The sequence below is a fragment of the Petaurus breviceps genome, unplaced genomic scaffold (genome assembly GCF_028583685.1).
Source record: "Petaurus breviceps papuanus isolate PSGF00001 unplaced genomic scaffold, PetGlider_PUasm1.0 90879, whole genome shotgun sequence".
NCBI classification, from domain to species: domain Eukaryota; kingdom Metazoa; phylum Chordata; class Mammalia; order Diprotodontia; family Petauridae; genus Petaurus; species Petaurus breviceps.
Genome location: NW_027187368.1, coordinates 2903173 through 2929450, shown reverse-complemented (window position 1 = coordinate 2929450; position 26278 = coordinate 2903173). Strand labels below are relative to the sequence as shown.

Below are 26278 nucleotides of genomic sequence, written 5' to 3'. Positions count from 1 at the left end.
TCATATCTGAGGCTGATTATTAGAGCTTGCTATTTAAGATTCGATGGTATTGTTAACTGAATGTTTTCCTGAGTCTAACTCCAGGTGTGGATATCAAGGAAGGCTAAAGGCTGTCTGAGCCACTGATTCATGATGCCAGAGAAGATACACCTATGAATTGCAGAGGGTGATCTCACCGGGGAGCCTGAGAGAATGGCTTTTTGTGCTGAGTTGAGAGCCTCTCGATTTAATTTCCTCGCTGACATCTGGCAGAGACCTGACTCAGTGATTCAGTTTGCAGTTTGACATACCTCTGCCTGGAATTGACATGAAGTTGGGGTGATGTTATTTCCTTCTTTTAGTTATGTCCCAACTCTCTTAATGGCAAATTTCTATAACCAAAAGTTTTCTAAGCATAGTACTGAATCTATTAAATAATTGATTCTAGAACATCTTAAGTTACTATAAGATTGAGCTATTAGGTTTGGGATTTTAGCCCAAATAGCAACAACTGGTTATTTAGACTTGGTATCTGTTGTTAGCATAGGTATTCCTGTGTAAGTCAGGGTTCTTTAGGTCTTTGTAATATAATAGTATAGGATCAAGGGCTTGTGAGTATACTATCCTGTTACCTGGTTAATATCATACTTGTCTCAGTTTTATTATAATTAGTTAATGTTAAAAGAAGAACAGTTTGTGACCTACTTTGCAAATACTTTAGAAAAGCGTAACATGACCAGAAGTTGAGACTGTTTTACTGTTTGAAAAAAGTGACAACATAATGTAAATTCCTTAGTGATACCCTGGTGGAGGAATTGATCATGGATTAATGTAAAGTATAAGAAACAGGGTTCTGAGGGCGGCCAGGTGGCTCAGCGAGTAAGAGCACCGGCTCCAGTGTTGAGAAGACCTGGAGATCGAATCCCGGGCTCAGACACTTAGCACCCACCCAGAAACACCTGGCCGTGTAACCTTGAGCAAGTTACTTAACCCCAAGTGCTTAGGGGCGGCCAGGTGGCTCGGCGAGTAAGAGCACCGGCTCCAGTGTCGGGATGACCTGGATCAAATCCGGGCTCAGATACTCAGCACCACACCCAGAAATAATAACTGGCCGTGTAACCTTGAGCAAGTTACTTAACCCTGATTGCTTAATAAAAAAAAAAGAAAGAAAGAAACTGGGTTCTAATGTGAGTTTCTTGAACATGACAATTGGCCAAGGTTCCAGTTTTGATTTTGTAAGAATAATAAGGGTATAAGGTTTAGGAATGGTCATTTAAAATTATTCCAAGGTCACTTTTGTAGAAGAGCGGGCAAAAGAAGATGGAAGACAAAGAGGCTGAGGGGTGTTATTGAAGATGTTTGGAACAAGCACCCTAAGGACCAGAGGATTTCCATCAGATGGTATCCTGTCTCTCCCCAAGACAGCTGTGTGAGAAGAGACTTTTGGACCTTGAAGGGACAACTGATTGTTATTATTTTCTCTTGGGTCTCTGGATCTGTACTCATAAAGGGGACTGCCCCTTTGTAATATGTCAATGTGTCGATCTTACCTAAAGGGGAAATGGGAGTTAGGGTTACAGGATGCCCATTTACATAGTAAATAGTTTCATAAGGCTTCAGACAGTAATAAAGATTATGATCAACCAAACTGCGAGAGTTTTAGACCTGTTAGCTGATAAGGCCACTCAAACAAGAGAGGCAGTCATTCAGCACCTATTAGTGTTAGACTATTTATTGGCAGAAGAAGGAAGAGGGGTGTGTGGCAAGCTGAACCTATCATAAGGATCGATGAAAATGGAAAAGTAGAAGAAGTAACTAAGAATACTAGAAAACTAGCACCTTTTTCCTGCCCAAACTTGGACACGTCCCTTTGACACATCCTGGGTGGGCTGGTTCACTGGATCTTGGTGGAAGCAATTGTTAGGAATCATGTTGCTAGACTTGGCCAAGAGCAATCTTGCTACCCATGTGTCTCCCTTGTATTATTCAGCTTATAACTTGAATAGTACAGGAACCTGTCGATAAGATAGGGCAGATACATGAATCCAACAGTGGAGGGGTAAAGATTCTAATAGAAAAGACTCATGATTTCAGTAATGATGAGGAATGCAAACTGATGTTGAAACAGTTTGAGGAAGGAGTAGCTTAAAGGTTGTGGAAACCAAATCTTTATTAAAAAGAAAATGAGGAAATTGTGAGAAATGCTAGTAGTTTGATTTCCACAGATTCTATAGGAACAATGGGTGTTCCAAAAGCAGACATTGCACAAGACATGCAGGAAGGTATAAGTCACAATAAGGGAGGAAGGGTAGAGCACCCTATCCAATCACATAGCTGGAAGAAATCTGTAAGTTTCCTCCTGGAAGGGGCCTGAGCTAAGCTGGCTCAAACTGGCTGGGGGTCAAGGGATGGTCACCAACTTTTCATTAACATGCATGCTTAATTAGCCTCATACATATTAGCTGACACACCCCACATAGAATTGGAGCCTCATTATTCAATCATGGGATGCATGAAGCTCATATTGAGAGGGAGGAACATACTAGGGGAACATATATGTAATGGGCAGGTCAGAAGGATTGTAACCCAGAAGAACTGGGACCAATCCCAGTTCTGAAGGGAAACACAAGGCAGGAAATTCAAATAGAAGCAGCATTAAAGGGTTTGCATTTGTCTGATTCTCTGTGGTCTTTTTAAGGAGGCTACGCATTTATTCAGGAGAGAATAAATGTAAAATAAAGATAATGAAAACCTTCCTGGCTCTCCAACAAGTATTGTTTATTCCTAGACTGAGCATGTTTATAACACATCAGAAATTCTTGGGGAAAAAACAGCAGCAGACTATTGGGGATGCAAATCTATACACTCATTCCTACAGTTTTGGTCAAGCCTCTATCATCTTTTGCCTAAAAATATTACAATAGCTTCCAAGCTAGTCTCATATTAAGCCTTATATTTGATTCTGGAGGTAATTAATAAGAAACTAACAGAGTTTATTTAGTAAAGAGAAGTAGGCTGATTTGGACAGAGCAGTACTTCAGGAAAATCACTTTGGTGGCTAAGTATTTAAGGGATTTGAGTGGGAAGAAATGAGGCAGGGAGACCAACTAGCAGGCCACTATGAAAATGCAGGCATGAGGTGATGAGAGCCTGCCCCAGGGTGGCAGCTGTTTGAGTGGAAAGAAGGGGGCACATGAGAGATGTGAAGATGGAGATGACAAGAAATGACAATAGATTGGAAATATGGGCTGAGTGAAAGTGAGGACTCAAGACTGACACTGATTTTGGAGACTTGTGTCACTAGGAAGACAGTGGTGGCCTTGCCAATGAAAGGAACATTGGGAAAAGGGGAGGATTTGGAGGGAAAGATGAGTTGTCTTTGGACTTGCTATGTTGATTTTTAAATGTCTATAGTACACAGTTCGATATATCTAAAAGGCAAATGGTGATGAAAGAGCAGAGTGCAGGACAGACACTAAGGGATCATGTGTATAGAAAAGAAAAAGGAACTCATAGGAGCTCACAACACCCCCAAGGCAGATGGCATAAAAGAGAAGGGGGCCTAGGGCAGAACCCGGGGGGAGTGGAGAAAGAAAGGGACAGAGAGAATGTTGGAGGGAAAGTTCACTAGAGAAAACAGGAAGGCAGGAGCTTAAAGTTTTATGTTGAGGGATTTTTGCCCTAGAAAGAAGGATCACCTCTTCATATGAGAGGAGAAAATAGTGGTGTTTGAATGATAGGAGAAGGAGGAAAGAGGAAGAACTCTCCATGAACGGGTTCAATTTTTTCAGTGATGTATGAGGTAAAGTCCTCAGCTGAGAGGGAGTAAGTTAGCTATCATTCCCAAGCTCCCTCTCATTGTTAACCAAATTTGATATCTATCATATTACATAATATGATATTACATTATATTATGATATTACATAATAATGGTATATCATTACTAGCAAAAATGCTTTACATTTATGTAGCATTTTATAGTTACATCCACACTCTCCTTTCATCCAGTCACAGATTAAAAGGTTTTATATGTCTCAGGCCCCGGGGCTCTGGCTTACAGTTAGAGGTCTCCCTCCAGGCTTACTCTAATACATTAATTATTATTCTTTGACTACAATTACTCACCACCTAGTTTTGACTGTATCCAACTATTCCATGATCTAGCCCACACCTCTGCATACTGTCCATAAGGATATTGTCAAATGCCTGCCTGAAATCCATGTGCATTTTATCTATGAGCACTCCCTTGATATACTAATCAATTAATCCTTTAAGAAAAAAAGGAAATGAGGTTATTCTAGCATGAACTATTCTAAATGAGTTTATGCTGGCCAGCTGTGACCATCAGTTTTCCATTCTGAGTGCTCACAAACCACCTGTATAATTTGTCCTAGAATTTTTCCCAAGTCTGATATCAGACTCACTCAATTATAACTTATAAAATTCACTTCCTTTTTTTCTTTTTTGAAGAACAAGACAACATTTGCTGTCTCCTATCCCATGACATTTCCCTAATTCCCCTTATTTCTTTGGAATCCTGCAAAGGTAACTAACAGTAGTTATACAGTCACATCTGCCAACCTCTGTATGTTGCAATATAATATTTTCTCAATACATATGATTTTTAGTTTAATTTTTTGGACTTAATTTGGCTTTTTGGAGGGAGCAAGGCTGGGCATTTGGGGTTAAGTGACTTGCCCAAGGTCACACGGCTAATAAGTGTTTAGTGTATGAGGCGGGATTTGAACTCAGGTCCTCCTGACTCTGGAGCCCATGATCTATTCACTGAGCCACCTAGCTGCGCCAATACATAGGATTTTTAGTGGCATGTACAAATAGTCCCTTCTACTTGACTGGAATCTCTTCTACTAAAACCTCTAGAAGGAAGAAGTAATTTTATTGGCAAACACAGAACACCAAAAATGATTATTTTCCAAGTAGCAATAATGACAGATCCTTCCCAGAAAGAATCCCAGGTTTCAGCCAGAGACAGATAGATGGATGATAAAAGATTAAGAGTCCAGTTTAGTTTGCAGTGAGAGTCAACAGGTCTGGCTACTCTTCTTTGCAAACATCTTAGGCTTGTAAACATCAGGGTGGATTAATTGTCTTGTTTCTTTTCAGTTACTGACCTTACATATAAGAAAGGGTGGTGTTTCAATTAGACCTCATTGTTTCTAGACCCAACCAAAATTGCTCAGTTGCAAAAACAAGATAGCAGGTATATAGCAATCAATTAAATAAGTTATGCTAGCTATAGTAATATGTTTTATCAAATGCTTTCCTCTTTACACCCCTGTGAGATCTGGAGTCAGAGGACCAAGGCTTGAATCTGGGCTCTGCTTCTTCAGTATCCCCCATCTTTAAAAACAACAGGGTTATTTGAAGAATATTCAATAAATTTTAAAGAGCTATGGAAATGTTAGTTACTGTTGATTGGTAGCAGCAGCAGAAGCAGCAGCCTTGGTAGCCATGGGAATAGAGTAGTGTCGTAGTGGTAGTAATACTAATAGTAGCAATAGAATTTAAGTTTAGGGAGGGGGAGGAGAGCAGACTATTTTTATTTTGTTATTTTGCTTTTTTTATTCCCAGCATAGACAGTGCCTTCCATATAGCAGGCACTGAATAAATGCTTGTTGGAGCAGTAGTCTGCTTGGGCAATGAGACCTTGGGCAAATGACCTAACCTATCTCGGTTTCAGTTTCTTTCTCTGTAAAATCAGGATAGATTAGAGTAATTCTAAGGTCCCTTTCCAGTATGAAATCTTATGATCTAAATATCACATGACAGTGCCATCATTTTACAGATGACAGAAGGGATGCTCAGACAAGATAAGTGACTTGTCCAAGGTTACCAAGCTAATAAGTGGTAGAATCTAGACCTGACCTTATCTTCTAATATGCAATGTTGTACTTTAGCCACTACCCCACACTGTGAGACAGAAAAGGCACCAAGCTCAATCCAAGTGCAGAGACAAAGGTGGGACTGGGGAAAGGGAAAAATAGAATTTCTTATTGATCACATGTTGCTGCCAATTCTTGTTTTCTTTTTCAGCAGAGAAACCACAGCAAGGCAAAAGCAACAGTTGCATCCATTCAGTTACCTGTTATTGTATCCCCAGAGCACCACCAGCGCAGTTAATAAAATCAGCAGAAATAGAATGATTTTTCCTTTGGAGATCATTATTCTCTCCTGGGAGGGAAGGGAAAAAGAAGAAATTACAGATCATTCAATGGCCCAGACTAAAACCTGGTATGTCTCTCTCTCTCTGTACAAATAAAGCATTAATGCATTAACCTACAATTCAAAGACTGCCTGATAATGCAGAGTTCAAAGGTGCACATCATGGGAGAAAATAAGCAAAGGCTGTGCCTTCTTTGTATCCCATAAGTACATCGGTCGCTTATAGACTTTCTGATAGCAGACACTGAGTAAAGATTGGCTGAACTGAATACAGACAGTGGATCACCCACTGGACCTGGAGTCAGGAAAGCCAGGATTCCGATCTAGTCCTGGACATGATAGCTGTGGGACCCAGGCTAGTCCTTTAACCACAGTCTGCCTCAGCTTGTACCTCTTAGGGTGATGGCAAGGATAAAATGAAGTACTACAGGTTAAGTGCTTTGCAAAATGTAAAGCACTATGTAAATGTTTGCTATTATTATTAGTTAGAAGAATTGTGTATCAACATCAACATCAACAAGGAAATTCCAATGGTCCTAAAGGAAGTTCACAGAATTTCAGAGTAGAAAAGGCCTTCCAGGACCATCTAGTCCAAACTAGACCTGCACAAGTAGGTCTTCTGCAATATTTTTATGACATAGACTTCCCAGAGTGATCTGAGAGGTGCCACAGAGGGCAGTATGTCCCCCTTCTTGAGGCCCTTTTAAAATAGATTCCTGTTCCCTGTGACTTAGGAAGCATCTTCCATCAATCTTAAATTCATCTTAATATTCCACCACCACCCCCCACTCCCAACACCCCCTCTCTCCACTCCCCTTCATTGTTCCTAATTCTGCCTCCAGGGCCCAAGCAGAATGAAATAAATCCCTCTTCCAGGAGGGTCCTTTAAGTATCAAAGAGAGAGCTATCAGGCATGCTCCTCCCAAGTCTTCTCTTCAGGCTAAATTCCTTTAGTTTCTCCATCCAGATTCCTTTCTTTAGCTGATAACCAAATCTTCAACACCTACCTAAAATTTGGTGACTGGAGTTGAACACTGTACACTGCCCAATCGTTCCTCCAGGCTTGTGTTATAAATGAAAATTTATGTGCTCTGTCTAGGAAATAAACCATACTTGTTGAGGACCCAGGAAGTTTCATGATCTTTATTTTACATCTATTCTGTAATAAATAAATGTGTAGCCTCCCAGAAAAGACTACAAAGGATCAGACAAAGGCAAGCCCTTTTATGCCGCAACTCTCCCAACCTGCCCATTAAGCATGCGTGTCAATGAAAAGTCAGTGACTATCCCCCAACCGGTCCGGGCCAGCCTAGCTGAGTCCACTCTTTACAGGTTTATGCCTTGCTGCATGTAAACACCCATCATTCCTACAGAATCTGTGGAGACCATATTGCCAGCATTTCTCACACTTGGTAACTTGAATGTACTGGGAACAGCCATGAATTCTCACCATCTGCTCTCTCACTTTGGGTTTCAATTCTCTGTGAATCATTTTTATCAATCCAAAGATCAGAATCTTTGGCAGGAGGAAAAACCCCAATGGAAATACAATCATTATTCTTTCATCAGCCCTCATTCCCGAGCAGTGGTTTTATTCTATCTTTAATCTCAAATTCAGTCTGTGAGCTCCTCAATTAAATGGTGAGCTCCTTTGAGAGCACTGTCTTTTGCCTTTCGTCCTATCTCTAGCTCTTAGCACAGCGCCTAGTATACAGAAGGTCCTTAATAAATGTTTCTCCACTAACTCTTACTGCAGCCAAGCTATAAAGAAGCCTTCCTTTGGTTTGTTATCATTCACATTCTTTCCCAGTCTCACTTCATTCTGAGCTTTAGGATACTTAATTCTATTTTTACAGAGTTACACTATTTTTCTGTATGTGTCCATAATCAACACTTGCCCTTGCTACCACTTTCTACAAGTTGTAAAATGCTAGACTAGATGACTTCATCTCTGTGGGTCCCCATCAGTTTAGGCAGCTTCCCTCTTTCATCCTCATCAGAATCATTCCTACTTATGTCGTTAGAAATTCATTCTCGAGCTGAACCAGGAGAACTTTGTACACAATTACAGACACATCGTGTCTGTGCTGACTAACTTTGACAGACTGGGCTTCTCTCAGTAATGCAAGGTTATAATAATGGGGGAAGGGATCCCAATAGGTTCAGCAGGAATTATGATCTTATCTAAGACCAGAAAACCTGCAATATCATCTGGAAAGAATTCAAGGTCTCAGGCTTAATTAGAGTGAGAGTTGTTTAAGTTTATTGTTACGCTTCCATGAGAAGCAGGGAAGAGTCCTTTAGGGGACCTGCCAGTGACAGGGGTACATGCTTTTACCTTTAAAGGGTAGGGCTGCCATTGTCAGGGCTGACCAGATGGGAGGGGCCTCAGTGCATAGACAAAGGTCAGAGCTGACCAAGAGGAGCATGTGAATAGATAGTTTAGATAAGATTTGGGCCAGGTCAAAGGAGACAAAAAGCAAGGATAAAGGAGGGTGTGGGCCAGGCCCAGAAGAAATGAAGACATTAAGTAAGAACAAAGGGGTCACAGGGTGTTGCCCAGGTGGAGTGTGGGATAGGGAGAAGGGGCAGATCTCAAGGATGGGAAAGGACAAACTGCAGTTAAAACGTTACAAAACAAAGTTCAGTTACAAAGTCACAGACTGGTTTTACAAGTTGGTTTCACAAAATGATCTAGACCCCAGGTACCCCATCAATAAGACAACCCCAAAAGACTCATGGTGGAAAGGGATATATATCCACATCCAGAGAACTACCGAGTCTGAATGCAGACTGAAGCAAACTACTTGCTCTCAATCTTTTGTTTTGTTCCTTCTTTCTCTTTGTGCACTCCACTGGTTATAACTCTTCTTTGTACCTTGACTAATGTTTAATGCAAAGGTATTTGTAAAACCTATATTGGAGAGCATACCACCATGGGGGGGGGGGGAGGGGGGAGGAGGGGGAAGAAGAGAAAAGAACTCAAGGGATTGTGGAATTGAATGTTGTAAACTAAAAGTAAATAAATAAATTTTAAAAAAATATTCTTTAAAAAGAAATTCATTCTTGACATCTTTCAACTTTTCTTGTAAAACTTGAGATCATGGGGTCCTATCCATTTTCCCTTGAAGATTCCTTTAAATCTACTCTCCTATAATCTATGGCATCAGTTAGAATATTCCCAAGCTTTACTCCCCTTCTCTACCATGAATTATGGATGGAATGATTCCCTTCATTTCTACTTCACCAGGTAGCTCCTCTTTGGGGAAACAAAATATGGTCCACCCTAGCTCCATAGTTTTGTCCACCATCAAAAGAATAAAATTCTTAAGGGAAGGTAACAACATATTCACTGTTCTGCTTTTAACCAAGAGAATGAGCCAGCAGATTTCTAGACACTTGTCATCCCACATCATTACTAAGTCATGCTTCAATACCAAGCTTGCCGATCCAATTTGGGTAGTAGAGTGGACAGAGCACTAGATCTGGAGTCAAGCACACATGTTCAAATCTTGCTGAACATACTTAATAGTTTGTGCGACGCTGGGCCAGTCACTACAAAATTTACTGTGTTTCCTCATCTGTGAAAAGGAGTTTTTTTTTTTTAAAGCAATAGGGGTTAAGTAACTTGCTCAAGGTTACATGGCCAGTTATTTCTGGGTGTGGTGCTGAGTATCTGAGCCCGGATTTGATCCAGGTCATCCCAACACTGGAGCCGGTGCTCTTACTCGCTGAGCCACCTGGCCGCCCCGAAAAGGAGATATTAATAGGCACCAACCTCACAAAATTGTGGGGATCAAATGAAAGAACACGTAGAGCAATTTGCAAACCTTAAAGTACGACCTAAAGGCTAGTTTTATTATTATTTTCAATACTAACTGTTTCATAGAACACTGAATATCATTTTCTTTGTCTCCCTCCATCAATCCTCCCTTACATATTCTCTACCATGCTTCTCCCTTCCAGGTTTAATAAGATCCCTGTTATGTGAGTCCACTTCAGAATATACTATACAAAGAGATGTCAAGCACATGGCCCAGCCCATACTTCAGATTAAAGTGTAATTGGGAAATGCTTAACCAAAATAAATAAAAAATAAAATGAAATATAGATAATGTAAATATTTGGTTACTTCAGTCAATATAATGCCATAGGGAGGGAATCTATATTGATAATTTAGTGGCCCAAGGTTTGTTTTTCTTTTTCAGTTTGACACTGCTGCTGTATAATATTAAGCCATTTTTATTCTATTTTTTCTCAATTACACCTAAAAAATAATTTTAACACTAAAATTTGAGTTCCAAAATTCTCTCCTTTTTTCCTTGAGAAGACAAGTACCTTGATAATATGTGCAGTCATGCACAACATATGCCCATATTAGCTATATTGCACAAGAGAACACAGACCAAAAAAAGAAAAGAAAAAACAGGAAAAATAAAGAAAAAATTTTAAAATATGCTTCAATTTGTATTCAGACTTCACCAGTTCTTTCTCCGGAGGTGGACAGTATTTTTCATGATAAGTCTCTCAGATCTGGCTTGGATCATTGTATTGCTGAAAATAACAAAGTCATGCATAGTTGGCCATCACACAATATTGCTGTTACTGTATACAATGGACCTGCTTGCTTCCCCTTGCATCAATTCATATAAGTCTTCCCAGGTTTTTTCTGAAACCATCCTGCACTTCATTTCTTACAGCACAATAATATTCCATCACAGTAATATGTCACAACTCGTTCAGTCATTTCCCAGTTGATGGGCATCCCTTTAATTTCCAATTTATTGCCATCACAAAAAGAGCTGCTATAAAATTTTTTTTTTTAAAGCAATTGGGGTTAAGTAACTTGCTCAAGGTTACACAGCCAGTGATTTCTGGGTGTGGTGCTGAGTATCTGAGCCCTGGATTCGATCTCCAGGTCTTCTCAACACTGGAGCCGGTGCTCTTACTCACTGTGCTACCTGGCCGCCCCTATAAAATTTTTATACATATAGGACATTTTGATTTTTCTTTGATTTCTTTGGGATACAGACCTAGTAGTGGGGTCGCTGGTTCAAACAGTAGGGGTAGCTATTTATAGCCCTTTGGGCATAGTTCCAAATTGCTCTCCAGAATAGCTGGATCATTTCATTTCACAACTCCACAAAGAGTGCATTAGTGTCCCAATTTTTCCCACATCCCCTCCAACATTTATCATTTCCTTTTTTGTCATATTAGCCAATCTGATAGGTGTGAGGTAATACTTTAGAGTTGTTTTAATTTGCATTTCTCTAATCAATGATGGGTCAGAGCATTTTTTAATATGACTATAGATTTGTTTTCTTCTTCTGAAAATTATCTGTTCATATTCTTTGACCATTTATCAACTGGGAAATAAATCATATTCTTATAAATTTGAATGAGTTCTCTATATATTTGAGGCCTTTATCAGAGAAACTTGATATAAAAATTTCCCCCATTTACTGCTTTCCTTCTCATCCTGGTTGCATTGGATTTGTTTGTGTAAATACTCTTTAACTCGTTAAAATAATCCATTTTGTATACTGTAATGTTTTCTATCTCATGTTTGGTCATAAATTCTTCCCTTATTTACTGATCTGACACGTAAAGTATTCAATGCTCCTCTAATCTGCTTATATCACTATTTTAAAATAATGTACCATTTTGATGTTATCTTGGTATATGGTGTGAGATATTGGTCTATGCCTAATTTCTGACAAACTACTTCATAATTTTCCCAGAAATTTTTGTTAAATAGCGAATTCTTTTCCCAAAAGCTTGAATCTTTGTATTTATCAAACACTAGATTACTAGTCATTTCCTATTGTGCATTGTGTTCTTAATCTATTCCACTGATCTACCACTCTATTTCTTTGCCATGGTTACTGCTTTGTAATAAAGTTTGAGACTGGTACAGCTAGACCACCTTCCTTCACATTTTCTCATTGATTCTCTTGATTTTTTTTAACTTTTGCTCTTCCAGATGAATTTTGTTACTATTTTTTCTAGTAATATAGAATAATTCTTTGGTAATTGCATTGGTATGGCACCAAATAAGTAGATTAATTTAGATAGAATTGCCATTTTATTATATTGACCCAGCTTAGCCATGAGGAATTATTATTTCTACAACTGTTTATATCTGACTTTATTTGGATAAAAAGTGTTTTGTAATTGTGTTCAATTATTTTCTGGGCTCAGCAGGTAAACTCTCAAGTATTTTTACTGTCTACAGTTATTTTAAATATCTCTATCTCTTCCTGTTGGACTTGTTGCTAATATATGAAAATGCTGATGATCTATGTGGGTTTATTTTATATCCTGAAACTTTGCTGAAGTTGTTCATTATTTCAACAAGTATTTTAGTTGATTTTCTAGGATTCTTATAAGTATATCATCATATCAACTGCAAAGAGTGAGTTTTGTTTCCTCATTGCCTATTCCAATTTCTGATTTCTTTTTCTTCTTATTGATATAGCTAGCATTTCTAGTACAATATTGAATAAAAGTGGTGATATTAGATATCCTTACTTCACTGTTGATCTTACTGGGAAGGCTTCTAGCTTATCCCTATTACAAATAATATTTGCTGATGGTTTTAGATTGATAATACTTATAATTTTAAGGAAATTCCATTTATCTCTATGCTTTCAATTTTTTTTAAAAATAGGAATGAATGTTGTATTTTGTCAGAAGCTTTATGGGCATCTATTGAGATAATCATATGATTTCTTTTGGTTTTGTTACCAATATGGTAAATTATGCTGATAGTTTTCCTAATATGGAACCAGTCCTGCATTCCTGAAATAAATCCCACCTGGTCATAGTGTATAATCTTTGTGACATGTTTCTCTAATCTCCTTGTTAATATTTTACTTAAAAATTTTGCATCAACATTCATTAGGGAAATTGGTCTGTAGTTTTCTTTCTCTGTTTTTATTTTTCCTAGTTTAGGTATCAGCACCATAATTATGATGTAAAAGGAATTTGGTGGGAATCCTTCTTTGCTTATTTTCCCAAATAGTTTATTTAATATTGGAAACAATTGTTTTTTAAATGTTTGGTTGAATTTACTTTCAAATCCACTGGATTCTGGGGATTTTTTCTTAGGGAGCTCATCAATGGCTTAATTTCTTTTCCTAAGATTGGGTTACTTAAATATTCTACTTCCTTTTCTGTTAACTGAGTAATTTATATTTTTGTAAACATTCATCCATTTCACTTAGGTTGTTTGATTTATTGGCATGTAATTGGGCAAAATAGCTCCTAATAATTGCTTTAATTTCTTCTTTATTGGTGGTGAATTTACCCTTTTCATTTTTGATATTGGTAATTTGATGTTCTTTCTTTTTAAAAATAAAAAATCAAATAAATGATTTATTTCATTGGTTCCCCCCCTGTAATGGGAATGCAAATTTGGAAGATCTTCCCTGCCCCTAGGCTAAAGTGCACCAGAAGCCTGGGGAGGGAGGCTTGTTTTTCAGTAGATACTTTTTTGATTGGCCAGTGGGTCAATAAGGTTGTTACATTCTCTGAGCCAGGAGAAGGCTATATAAGCCCTGATGTGTAGCTTTGTTTTGGGACTCACTTTGAGAAGTGTTCTGTGATTTGATCTGAATTCTGGGAAGCCTTTGTTGAGAGTCCCCCGGCTTTGAAAAACCCAGAATGTGGAAACCCAGATGTTGACTGGGTATGGATGTAATGGTTGGACAGTTTGGAAATCTGTCTACTTGATCTGTTAATGTCTTGATAATTCTGCCTGTATGCTTTGAAGTTCGGGGTGCTGACCTTTTGATATATGTCTGACTGATTAAAGTAAGCTTGTTAACCCATTTTGAGTTGCTTTCCTTTAACAAAGCAGATCCAAGAACCTGTATGGGCAGCAAACCCTGAGGACGTGCTTGGGGTGCTTGCTGCTACACCCCACCCCCCCACATAAAACCAGGTCCTTTTATTTATTAGTTCAAAACTTTAATCTCCTTTAATTTTCAGGATTTCTAATTTGGTGTTTAATTCAGTATTTTTAATGTATTCTTTTTCTAGTTTTTTTAGTTGTGTGCTCAATTTGTAGATCTGTGATTTCTCCATTTTACAGATATAAGTGTTCAGAAATCTTGTACTGATTTCACTGCACCACATAAATTTTGTTACATTGTCTCACTCTTGTCATTCTCTTTAAAGAAAGTATTGTTTCTACCTGTTTTTGACCCACTCATTCTTTAGAATTAGATTATTTAGTTTCAAATTAATTTTTAATCTATGTTGCCCAGGCCCTTTATTAAATTTAATTTTACACTCTAATACACGATCAATTTTTGTGTAAGTGTCATGCACAGCTGAGTAAAAGATATGCTCCCTTCTATTTCCATTCAATTTTCTTCAGAGGTCCATCATATATAACTTTTCTAAAATTTTATTCATCTCCTTAACTTCTTTAAAAAAAATTCATATCACTCTGAGGGGCAAATTGAGGTCCCCCCAGTAGTACAATTTTACTGCGTTTCCTCTCATATTTTCCTTTAAAATTTTGTTTCTATATGATTTGATTCATATATTTAGTATTAATATTGTTTCATTTTCTATGGCTTTTATCAAAATGTAACTTCCCTGCTTATCTCTTTTAATTAGATCTATTTTTGCTTTTGCTTTGTTTGAGATTATGATTGCTACCCATGTCTTTTTTTTACTTCAGCTGAAGCATAACAGATTCTGCTCTAGTCCCTTATTTTTACTGTGTGTGCATCTCTCTGGTTCAAGTGTGTTTCTTGTAAACAACATATTGTCGAATCTCAATTCTTTTCTGAATAAGGTTTATCCTTTAGAGTCCTATTCCAGTCATGAACTCTATATCTCACGAAGCCTTAATGCAATCTGCCTCCTTGCATTAGGAGTTCTAGTTCATCTTGCTTATTGCTCATATGTGCATTTGAGGATATGCATCTGGGATCATGGGCTGAATTGTTGGCTCTCTTTTTGTTAATTACTGACCCTTTTTACTGTATCCTTTTTTCTGTAATATACCCACTATCTTCTATGGTACATATATCTAGCTTGGAAGATATCCTTTAGAAATTTTCTCCCTTCTTCTCTCTTTTCTATTTGAAAAACTCTTGATCCTATAAGACTTTAGGTGAATATTTTACCTGCCCTTAGAGATTGCATTTCATCCCTGATCATGAGTCCATCATGTCTATATTTTAACTAACTGTTTGAATCCAGTTCTCTCCAAAGGAGAAATCATACCCAGGTAGAGGGAGTAAAATAAGGCTTCATTATGAAGATAGTATTTGAGCTGACCTTGAATCACCCAATTTTAGAGTTAGAAGGAACTTCTAATTTTAGAGTTAGAAGGAACTTCTAAAGTTAACAAGTCCAACCTATGTTAACCGTCCAAAATTTCCACAAGTTTTAATTCAGTCTCTGCTTGAAGACCTCCAAGGAAGGAAGTCCCATTATCTCAGGGAACTATTATTTTAATCATTACAAATCTTTTTTTTTTTTAAAGCAATCGGGGTTAAGTAACTTGCTCAAGGTTACACGGCCAGTTATTTCTGGGTGTGGTGCTGAGTATCTGAGCCGGGATTTGATCCAGGTCATCCCGACACTGGAGCTGGTACTCTTACTCACTGAGCCACCTGGCCGCCCCTTACAAATCTTTTTTTTAACATGAAGTTCAAGGATTTTGGTTTTAACTTCCTTCCCATTGTTCTTTCTTCCGCCTTTTGGAGTCAAGTACAACTGGTTGGATTCCTTTTCCACATCATAGCCCTTCAAATACTTGTAGATAGCTGTCATGTACACCTAAGTCTAATTTCCAGGCTGAATGTCATCCATTCCCATATGTACAGTCTCTAGTACTCTCATCATATGGCAGTGGATGAGGGAGAGAAAAGAATAAGCATGTATAGAGTACCTATCATGTGCCAGGTATTGTCCTAAACATTTTTTTTTTTTACAAATATTATCTCATTTGATCATTGTAAAAACCCTGTGAAGTACTACGGTTAGTATCCCCATTTACAATGAAAGAAACTGAGGTTAAGTGACTTGCCCAGGGTCACATAGCTATTCAATGTCTAAGGCTGAATTTGAACTCAGGTCTTCATGACTCCTAGCCCAAAGCTCTAAGCACTGCACCACCTAGGTGTTTGTTGATTTCTTTCTTAAAATGGTCTTTCTTAAAAGGGTACAACCACCATCTGTTGTTGTTGCCCTAGGATTTTTTGACTATCATATTGGGAAGGGTTTGGAATAGACTAAGGAAAGCCCTTCTACACAGAGGAATCAATTAAGAATGACACAGGGAGAGGAAAGCATAAAATATGCTGGGGAGGGGCAAGAATGACTAGGTTAGAAAATGAACAGTCTACATGTAAGAGAGTCACAGGAAATTAACCTAAAAGTAGAATGAGGCTAGTTTATAAAAGGTCTCAAACTCCCACTGGTCTCACTGGTCCTGCATTTGGAAAGAGTGGGATTATAGGAGCATAGATTTAGAGCTGCAAGGCATCTCAAAAATCACCTAATCCAACTAGGGTTAAATGACTGCCCAAGGCCAGGCAGGTAGAAAGTAAAGGGCCAGCATTTAAACCAAAATTCTACCATCCTAAACTCTGGGTTCTTTCCACCACACTACAGATTATGTGGAAGGGAGAAAGGAATAACTGTTAAATTTAAAATTTATATATGTAAAAGGTCTCTAGCCAGTCCTTCTGCATAAGAAACGATATGATAGCATAGAAATAGGGAAACAAGAGGTGAAGCTGGTTTGGAGGGGTTAGATTTGGAAATGACCAAGGGATATCTAAATGGTAATGCTTGGAGCTAGAGGCACTAGACAAATGACCTGCATAATTACAAGACCGCTGAGAACTCCTGTTAATATACTGACAGACTGAGCTCATTTACTAAGCTCTTATAATTTTACTACATGGGACAGTTAGGGAGCTAGTGGATAGAGTGCTGGACCTGCAGTCAGTGAGACCCAACAGCCAAAGTTCAAATCTGGCCTCGTGTGAGCCTAGACAAGTCACTTAACCCTGTTTGCCTTAGTAGATTCATCTGTAAAATGAGCTGCAGAAGGAAATGGCAAACCACTCTAGTATCTCTGCCAAGAAAACCCCAAATGGGGTCAGAAAGAGTTGGACACAATTGAACAAATTTTATTATATTAGTATAATATTTATGACGTTAACATTAATCACAGATTGTATACAATAAAATATTAAAGAGCTGGAAAGGATTTTAGAGACTGCTAATTCAATGTCTGCCATGTCTGGGCCAACTTCTCAGTGCCTAACGTATGGTGATAATGAGGCCAAAGGTATGAGACTGAGTCCTGTAGAAAACAGAATTACAAGGATAGCTGAATGTGGATCTCTATTCAAAGGCACTCCTGCCAGGTATGGTGTACCACACCTGTAATTCCTGCTTCTGGGGGAGGCTCAGGCTGGTGGATTGCTTGAGTTCAGGAGTTCTGAGCTACAGTAGGACTAAAGCACTAAATTGAGCACAAACACTGCAGAGGCCCTGAGTGTGAAGGGCTATCCAATGACTTATGGTGGGGTGAATCAGAAGTCAGAAAAATGAAACAGATAAACTTTGTGCCAATCAGTATCGGAATTGGTCCTTGAGTCGGGGCTATTATACTTCCACCTTGGGTGAGACAGGGAGACTTAGTTTCCTCCTACCCCCACCACAGAAAAAGATAGCTCTGCCCCACAGGATTGAAGGGAAAAAAAAGAACGGATGACTCAGTGTAATTTATCAATTCTAAACAGAAAATTAAAGCACTAAGTTCTACTGATAATGCATCAACATTATGGGAACTTTGGGAGGATAAAATGATGTGGAAATGAATATTCTTACATCTTTCATTCTTAATTGCTCTTTGGACTGATGACACCGAAATGTTTACTGTAATTTGTGTCATACACAGTTGATATTCATGGAGTGTACAAACATAAGTGTGTATGTCAAAAGGAAGACATGAATACATGAGATATAGTCTTTATACAATGCAGTAGGGCCCTGCCCTTACTGAGGAGCTGGGGGTGTGGGAAGAGGAGCTGTTTTCCCATCAGATCCAAAGTTTCACAGGAGTGATTTTGTTCTTTTGAGTGATTTATTCTTTTATTCCTTCTATACTGAGGTGGACAATAGGTAAAAGAGCTCTGGACTTTGGAAATTCTGGGTTAAATTTCAACTTGGTCACCTCCTAGTTATAAGAATTTGAGGCAAGATCCTTTGCTTCTCTTCTACAAAATGGAGATGATAATATCAATGTATGACCCTAGTGGGGAAGAAATGAGACAATGGCCACAAAATACTTTATAAACTAGAAAGTATTATATCAATGAAGAGTGGTATGATGATGTTCCCTATGAGCTGTGCCCTTCAATAAACTCCAGTGGCTTTCTATCACTTCCCAAATCAAATAGGAATCCCCATGGCATTCAAAGCCTTTCCTAACTTGGTCCCCTCCTACTTGCCAGTTTTTGCACCTTTCTCACTCCCCTGTATTCTGCTATCCAGTGACACTGGTCTCCTTGTTCCTGCTTGACACTCCACCAGGGCATTTTCACTGACTGGTCCCCATTCCTTCATGTTACAGCTAAAATCTTATCTTCTACAAGAAGCCTTTCAGGATTCTCCTTAATGCACATAAGTTGTTTGCTTGTGGTCTCTCCCCCTGAGCAGACTGTGCGCTCCTGGGGGCAGGGATTGTCTTTTGCCTTTTTTTTTTTTTTTGCATCCCTAATGCTAAGCATTGTTGTCTATGGTTGTCTAAATAAATACTTACTGACTATCTGAATATGGTAGATAGGGTGCTAGACTTATTAATCCCCATACACTCAATTAGTGATTTTTACTGTCTCCCTCAGTATCTCAGAGAAAGCCTAGACTCCTAGTTACCTTAGTCTGGGACCAACTTTTACTATCTATTCAAATGCAGGTGCCTGCTGGGCAAGGTCTTGGCAATTAGTTAGGCAAGAAAGCAGACTTGAGATTTGCTCAGGACCTCTTTCTGTTCACTTTGGGAACTGTTCAAAAGAATTGTCAAAAGACGTGAACCTACAAAAAAACCCCACATTTTATTCCTCTTTTAGTGCTTCCACGTTTAAAATATTAAGGCCTACTGCTAAGAAAAAAACAAAACAAATCAGCCTTTCTCTCTCTCTCTCTCTCTCTCTCTCTCTCTCTCTCTCTCTCTCTCTTACAAGACACAGAATGATCTGTTCTAGAATGGGTGAGAGCAGAGAAACTGTGATAAATACAGCACAGTACAAGGCAAGTAAAAATGAAGAACAGCAGGGGAAGGGGAGGGAAAGTCAGGAAGACTGTTTTCCAATCCCACCTCAGACACTTCTAGCTGTGCAAAACTGGGAAAATCTCTTCACATCTCTCAGTCTCAACTCCTTAATATATAAAATGAAGCTGCTGATCAACGCACTCTCAAAAATGCCTTTTATCTCTGAAAATATGATCCTATAATCCAACACTGCTGGAATCTGAAAAATGTGGTATTTACAACCGATCAATAAAACTTCATGATCATTTATTAAATATCTATTATATGCCAGGCACTGTGCCAGGCAGTTTCCACCAAGATCTTGGTAACCTCATTGTCTTCTACTGAAAATCTGGTTTCCATCTAACTTTCTCCAGTCTCTAGGCCTTTGCTCACATCCTTCCCCCTGCCTGGAATGAACTTTCATCCCAACTTCATCTATTGGAGGCTCTCTCTTTCATCAAGATCTAACCTTTATCTGCTACCACCTCCTCCATGAAGCCAACAATGCCTGGTGAAAGGCATCTCTTCTCCCTCCACTTTCTCACCTCTTTTGCTTATTTTTTTAAATCAGAACTTTGATTTCTTCAGTGCAGGGAATAGTTAGAGAAGAATTCCCTCCACTAAAGCACACTGGCCCCTTCTCTGCAGCTTACATTGTTCAGAGTTGCTCAGAGCTGGGTATGAACAAAGGTCTCCCTGCCTTTGCTAACAGCCCTCTGTGGATTATTCCAAAATGCCTCTCCCTCCCTTTATCAGTTATTTGCCATTTGACCACTATATTGGCACAGGATTTTACACACAGTAGTGAATTCTAAGTGATTGAATTGAAATTGTATCTCTTTCAAGTTGCATGAGAACATTTATTCTTAGAAATGAGCAGTAGGAAAAAGAAAACTAAGCCAAGGCCCCACACATTGAAGACACTTGAAATTTTCATCAAGGAGAATCAGATTGAAGTGAAAATTCTCAGCCAAACCGAACATTTGTTTAAAAAACTGTTTTGAAAAGCTGATGTTTGAAAGGCAACATTTAAGACAAACTTTTTTCCTGATTGTCAAGACAATAAGCTTCCCTATACCAGTTTTTGCTGAACCTAAAGGCTGTTTTTGTTTGAGGCTTTAAAACTGAGAATATTTCCTGAAAGATTCAATCCTGTTTCCCATAGCAAAGCATTTCAGAATGGTGTTGGTTGAATCTGTGAGTTCTCCACTTCTCTCCAAGCCTCGGAGACAACATATATCACTGGCTCTTCAGAGACTTCTTGGCAGAGAATGTATCTTGAGAAACACATTCCCATTTTTTCCTGGAAGACAATTAGGTACTTGGCAGCCAACTTGGAGTGGAGACCTTTCACAATTCTCAAGATTGCCTCAGTTCTGACAGCTGATGGCCTGCTGATCATCTTGTCTAGTTGGCAGAGAAACACTGGGAAATGTGTCATTCTGCTCAAGCCAGAGGATCATAAGATTTAGACCAAGGAAGGAACTTTAGAAGTCTTGTAGCCTGATTTTACAAGTGATAAGCCCACAGAGGGTAAGAAAATCATCTCATATCACAAATGTAGTAAGTAACAGAGCTGAGATATAAACCCAGGTCCTTTAATTCTGTATCCAGTGCTCTTTCAAACCTGTCTGTTTCACCAAAGGATCCTCCTCTCCTTTCTCTTTCCCTGAAACATTTCACCCCAAAACTTGTTAAAAATCCTATTCATCCTTCAAGATTCTGAGACTAACTCCTCTATGAAGCTTTGGCTAAGTCTCTGAAGACAGCACTTGTTCCTATGAAAATTTCTCATAGCATTTTATTTTTGTATCTTTTTATGCACTTCTAATTGTTGTTATTGAAATAGCATTTCTGAGGGGCGGCCAGGTAGCACAGCGAGTAAGAGTAAGGCTCCAGTGTCAGAACGACCTGGAGATCGAATCCCGGGCTCAGACACTTAGCACCCACCCAGAAACACCTGGCCATGTAACCTTGAGCAAGTTACTTAACCCCAATTGCTTAGGGGCAGCCAGGTGGCTCAGCGAGTAAGAGCACGGGGCTCCGGTGTCGGGATGACCTAGATCAAATCCAGCCTCAGATACTCAGCACCACACCCAGAAATAACTGGCCCTGTAACCTTGAGCAAGTTACTTAACCCCGATTGCTTTAAAAAAAAAAATAATAACATTTCTGTAGCATTTTAAACTTTGCAAAGTGCTTTACAAATATCATTTAATTTTATCTTCACAAAAACCCTGGGGAAGTAGGTGATATTATCTTCATTTTACAGATGAGGAGAGCAAGACAGACAGAGGTTAAGTGACTTACCCAGGATCACATAGCTAGTATCTGAGGCTGGATTTGAACTCAGCTCTTCCTGTCTCCATTCTCACGCTTGACCAATTGTGCCACCTACCTGCCTCTATTTTATGTTATAAATTGTCTATATATTTTATTCTACTATAAAGCATAAGATTGATAACAAATGGCATTAATATAGCATGAAAAGTATGCAAAGTACTTCAGATAGGCCTCACAGCAACTTTGTAAGGTATTATTATCCTCAATTCATAGATGAGAAAAGTGAAACTCAGAGAGATTAAATGATTTCTTTGCCCATAGTCATTCACTAAGTGTCAAAAATTATTCTTCCTGACTCCAAATCCAACAATCTATCCACCATAGTACTCACTCTGGCTCTCCTAGGGTCTAACAGGGCCTTCATATGGAATAAGTGCTTTATAAATACTTATTGAGTTGAAAATGGTAGTGACCTGCTGGAGTTCACAGCTAAGTGAAATGGAGGAAAAGCTAAGATACTCACATAAACCACAGCTCATTCACACAGTGACTACAAAAACATTACAGCAAAAGCATTAACAATACAACCAACTCTATATTTCCCCCTAAAGGACACTAGCAATGGATTAGAGGAACTACACCAAAGAAATCACAACTCTAACTTTCAATCTCCTTAGCCTATTGTCTAAACAGAACAATGAACTGGTGATTCTCCAGACTGGAAATCTACTTGGGATAATGCCATAATGGTGTATTAGAAAGAGCTAGGAGGCAGGAGACCCAGGTTCTAGTCTCAGTTCTACCATTCACTAGCCTTGCTCGACATAACCACACAAACTAACTTCTTTCCCAGGCTCTAGAGGAGTAGATAGAGTTAGTTGTCTTGTGGGCCCAACCAAAAGCAACAAGAAACATCATTTCATGAGACTCTTTGTCATCGTATCTTACACTGCTCATGAACTAAGCACTGGGGATATAGCAAAAAGAGAAAAAAGTTCCTGCCCCAGAGGGGCTTACATTCTAACAATAGTTTACTGCCAACAACAATGCAAGGATAAAAGGACAGAGACCATTACAACATCACCATCTTAAACTGATATAGTGCAGTGAATTGTCAATGCCTCCAAGAAGGGAAGTAGACAATTCTGGTGCCAAGATGGCAGAATGATTCCCTCCCAAGCAATTTGGAAGCCTTCTCAAAACTGACTTAGGAGTAGGGAAGTAGCTTAGGAGCTGAGCAGGAAACATCTGTCTCACTGGGATAAGAGGGGAGCTAGGCTCTAGAGCAGCAGCAGCCAGGGGGTCTGCAACTAGGCTCCAAGCCTCAGGGCAATCTATCAGCAAAGCCCTGCCCTCCTGCAAGCCAACAGCCCAGGAGACAAGCAAGGCCCCACCACAGCAGCCCCACCTCTAACACAATTAGGCCTCACCCCCACTGTGGTCCAGAAGTGAGAGCACACCCCAGGGGCCAAGTAACTGTGAGAGCCTGCCCCCAGGGTCAGGTAATAGAAAGGCCCTGCCTCCAAAAACCTAGTGGCAAGGGTGCCACTGAGGCAGGCCAGAAGCAAAACCCCATACCCAAAGGAAGCCAACACGGAAGCATCCTTTTAGTAAAAGCCACCAGCAAGACCCTAAGCCCCAGCACAAGAAGCATGGGTCAATGGAGGAGCAGAACCCAATTCTCACATAAAAATATCATCACAAAATAGGCAGAAAAAATGAGCAAAGAAGCAAAAAAGGAACCTGACTATAGAAAGTTACTGTGCTAAGGAGGATCAAGACTCAAACTTAGATGAGGATAACAGTGTCAAAATAGCTATGTGTGAAAAGAAAAGAAAAATGTAATTTGGTCTTAGACCCAAAAAGAACTCTTAGAAGAACTTAAAAGGGATTTAAAAAAGCAAATTAGAGAAGTAGAGGAAAAACTGAGAAAAGAAATCAGAGTAATGCAAGAGAATTATGAAAAAAAGAGTCAATTACTTGGTTAAAAAAACCTACAGAAAATGGGAAATGATATACAAAAATTCATTGAAAACAATAACTTCTTAAAAATACAACTGGCCTATAGAAAAGGGAATACAAAAGCTCACTGAAAAAAATTTCCTTAAAAATAAAAACAAGGCAAGTGGAAGCTAATGATTCCATAAGACACCAAGATATAATAAAATGAAATGAAAAGAAGGAAAAAAAAAAAAGGAAAATGTGAAATTTCTCATTGTAATAACTATTTTGGAAAATGGATCTGGGAAAAATAATTTGAGAATTATTGGACTACTTGGAAGCAAAAAAAAAAAAAAGCCAGGGCAATATCTTTTAAGAAATTATGAAGGAAAACTGCCCTGACAACTAAGAACCAGAGGGTAAAATAAAAATTGAAAGAATCTACCAATCACTACCTGGGAGAAAGGGAAAAGAAGAGGAAGAACAGGGTGAAAGGAGAGACAGAATAGAATAAACTGAGTGGGGGGCATGGGATGGAGGTAAATGCAATTAGCAGTAGTAACTGAAAAAAATTTTGAAGCAAGTTTCTCTCATAAAGGCCTCATTTCTCAATCATATAGAGAACTGAGTCAAATTTATATAAATAAGAGCCATTCCTCAATTGATAAATGGTCAAAAGATATGAACAGTTTTCAGATGAAGTAACCTATCTGCAGTCATATGAAAAAATGCTCTAAATAACTTCTGATTGGAGAAATGCAAATTAAAACAATTCTGAGGTAAGACACCATACCTATTAGACTGGCTAATAGGACAGAAAAAGAAAAAGAACAATGTTAGAGGGGATGTCAGAAAAAATGAGATATTAATGCACTGTTGGTGGAGTTGTGAACTGGTTCAACCATTCTCTAAAGCAATTTGGAAATATGCCCAAAGGGCTATAAAACCATGCATACTCTTTGAATAGCAATACCACTACTAGGTCTGTATCTAAAAAGATTAAAAAAAAAAAAACCAAAAAGGAAAAGAACCTAAATATACAAAAATATTTATAGCAGATCTTTTCTGGTGGCAAAGAATTGGAAATTGAAGGGATGCCCATCAATTGTGGAATGACTGAACAATTGTACTATGTAATTGTGATGGAATACTATTGTGTGATAAGAAATGATGAGCAGGATGCTCTCAGAAAAATCTGGAAGGACTTACATGAGCTGATGCAAAATGAAATGTATTGTATAAAAAGTAATAGCAATCTTATAAGATGAACAGCTGTGAACGACTTAGCCATTCTCAGCAATATAGCGATCCAAGACAACTCTGAAGGACTTATGATGAAAAATGCTATCCATCCCCAGAGAAAGAACTAATGGTGTCTGAATACAGATCGAAGGATACTTTTTTACTTTCTTTATTTTTTTGAAGTTTTTTTTTTGGTCTATGTTTTCTTTCACAACATTAATACAGAAATGTTTTGCATGACTACACATGTAAAACCTATATCGAATTGCTTGCCTTCTCAATGAGGGGAAGGAGGAAGGGAGAGAATTTGGAACTCAAAGTTTCAAAAATGAATGTTGAAAAATAAGCAATAGGGGAAAAATAAAATATTAATTTTTTTAAAAACCAGTTAAACAGCAGCCCCTCTGTCTAGGACTAAATATGTAGATTGAGATCCAGTCCTTTCATATCACATGATGAGTAAAGAAACAAAGATGCTTTTAAAAATAGTCTTAAAGGCCCTATAGCAGGGTAGAGGGACATAGTAAATTATTTTGCTTGAAAAATGCAATATACACACAAAAGCAATCACAAGAACATAAATAATTACTGATCAATATTCTCATCTTTATAAAATCTTCAACAGAATAATCTAAATACTCAATGAATATTCTTCTTTTAAAAATTCATGAAATAAAATGATAGTTGATATCCACATAATGCTTATTTGCAAAGCACTTTGAACACATTATCTCCTTTGGTGCTCAAAACAATCTTTTGAAGTAGGTGCTATTGTGATCATAATTTTTCAGATGAGGAAACTGAGGCTCAGAGAGGTTAAGGGGCTTGCCTGGAGTGACACAGCTGGTAAATATCAGGGGCAAGACTTGAACTTAGATCTTTCTTACTTCAAGTCCTTCACTCAATCCATCCTACCTTGTAGGTTTTCAGAAGACATTTTTTTCTATAGCAGACACAATGATCAAAGAGAAGGTAAGACCCCACTGCCATTCACTGTTAGTTGATTATAAAAATAAACATGTTGTAGAACAAAACCAATACCTTAAAGTTTCTCCTTGACAAGGAGATTCTCATGCATAAATGAACACCATACAATATTCCTTTGTAAATGCAGCCCTAGAGATAAACTTCCATTAGATGACCCCTGATTACTGTCCAGGAAAGCATAAATCATGGAAATGCAATGTTTACCATAAGTGAAGTAAGCATGGGGGATGGCTTACCCAGAACCTAAATGGAAGATGTATTATTCTCTATAGGACAAAGGTTCTTAACCTAGGGTCCATGAACCCAGAAGGAGTCTCTGGATATATTTCACAGTGTTCATCAACTTGGATGGGTGGAACGGGAAGGGGG

The 26278-nt window shown here is 38.5% G+C and overlaps 1 protein-coding gene across 4 annotated transcripts in view; it reads right to left on the bottom strand.

Annotated features, from left to right (window-relative positions):
* GGTA1 (glycoprotein alpha-galactosyltransferase 1 (inactive)) overlaps nt 1-26278 on the bottom strand; it is a 137444-nt gene that overhangs the window by 58407 nt on the left and 52759 nt on the right. For all 4 annotated transcript variants that reach the window (XM_069073776.1, XM_069073775.1, XM_069073774.1 and 1 more), the window contains exon 2: nt 6083-6171. In XM_069073776.1, the coding sequence (XP_068929877.1) occupies nt 6083-6171 (89 nt within the window). The remainder of the gene's footprint in view (nt 1-6082; nt 6172-26278) is intronic.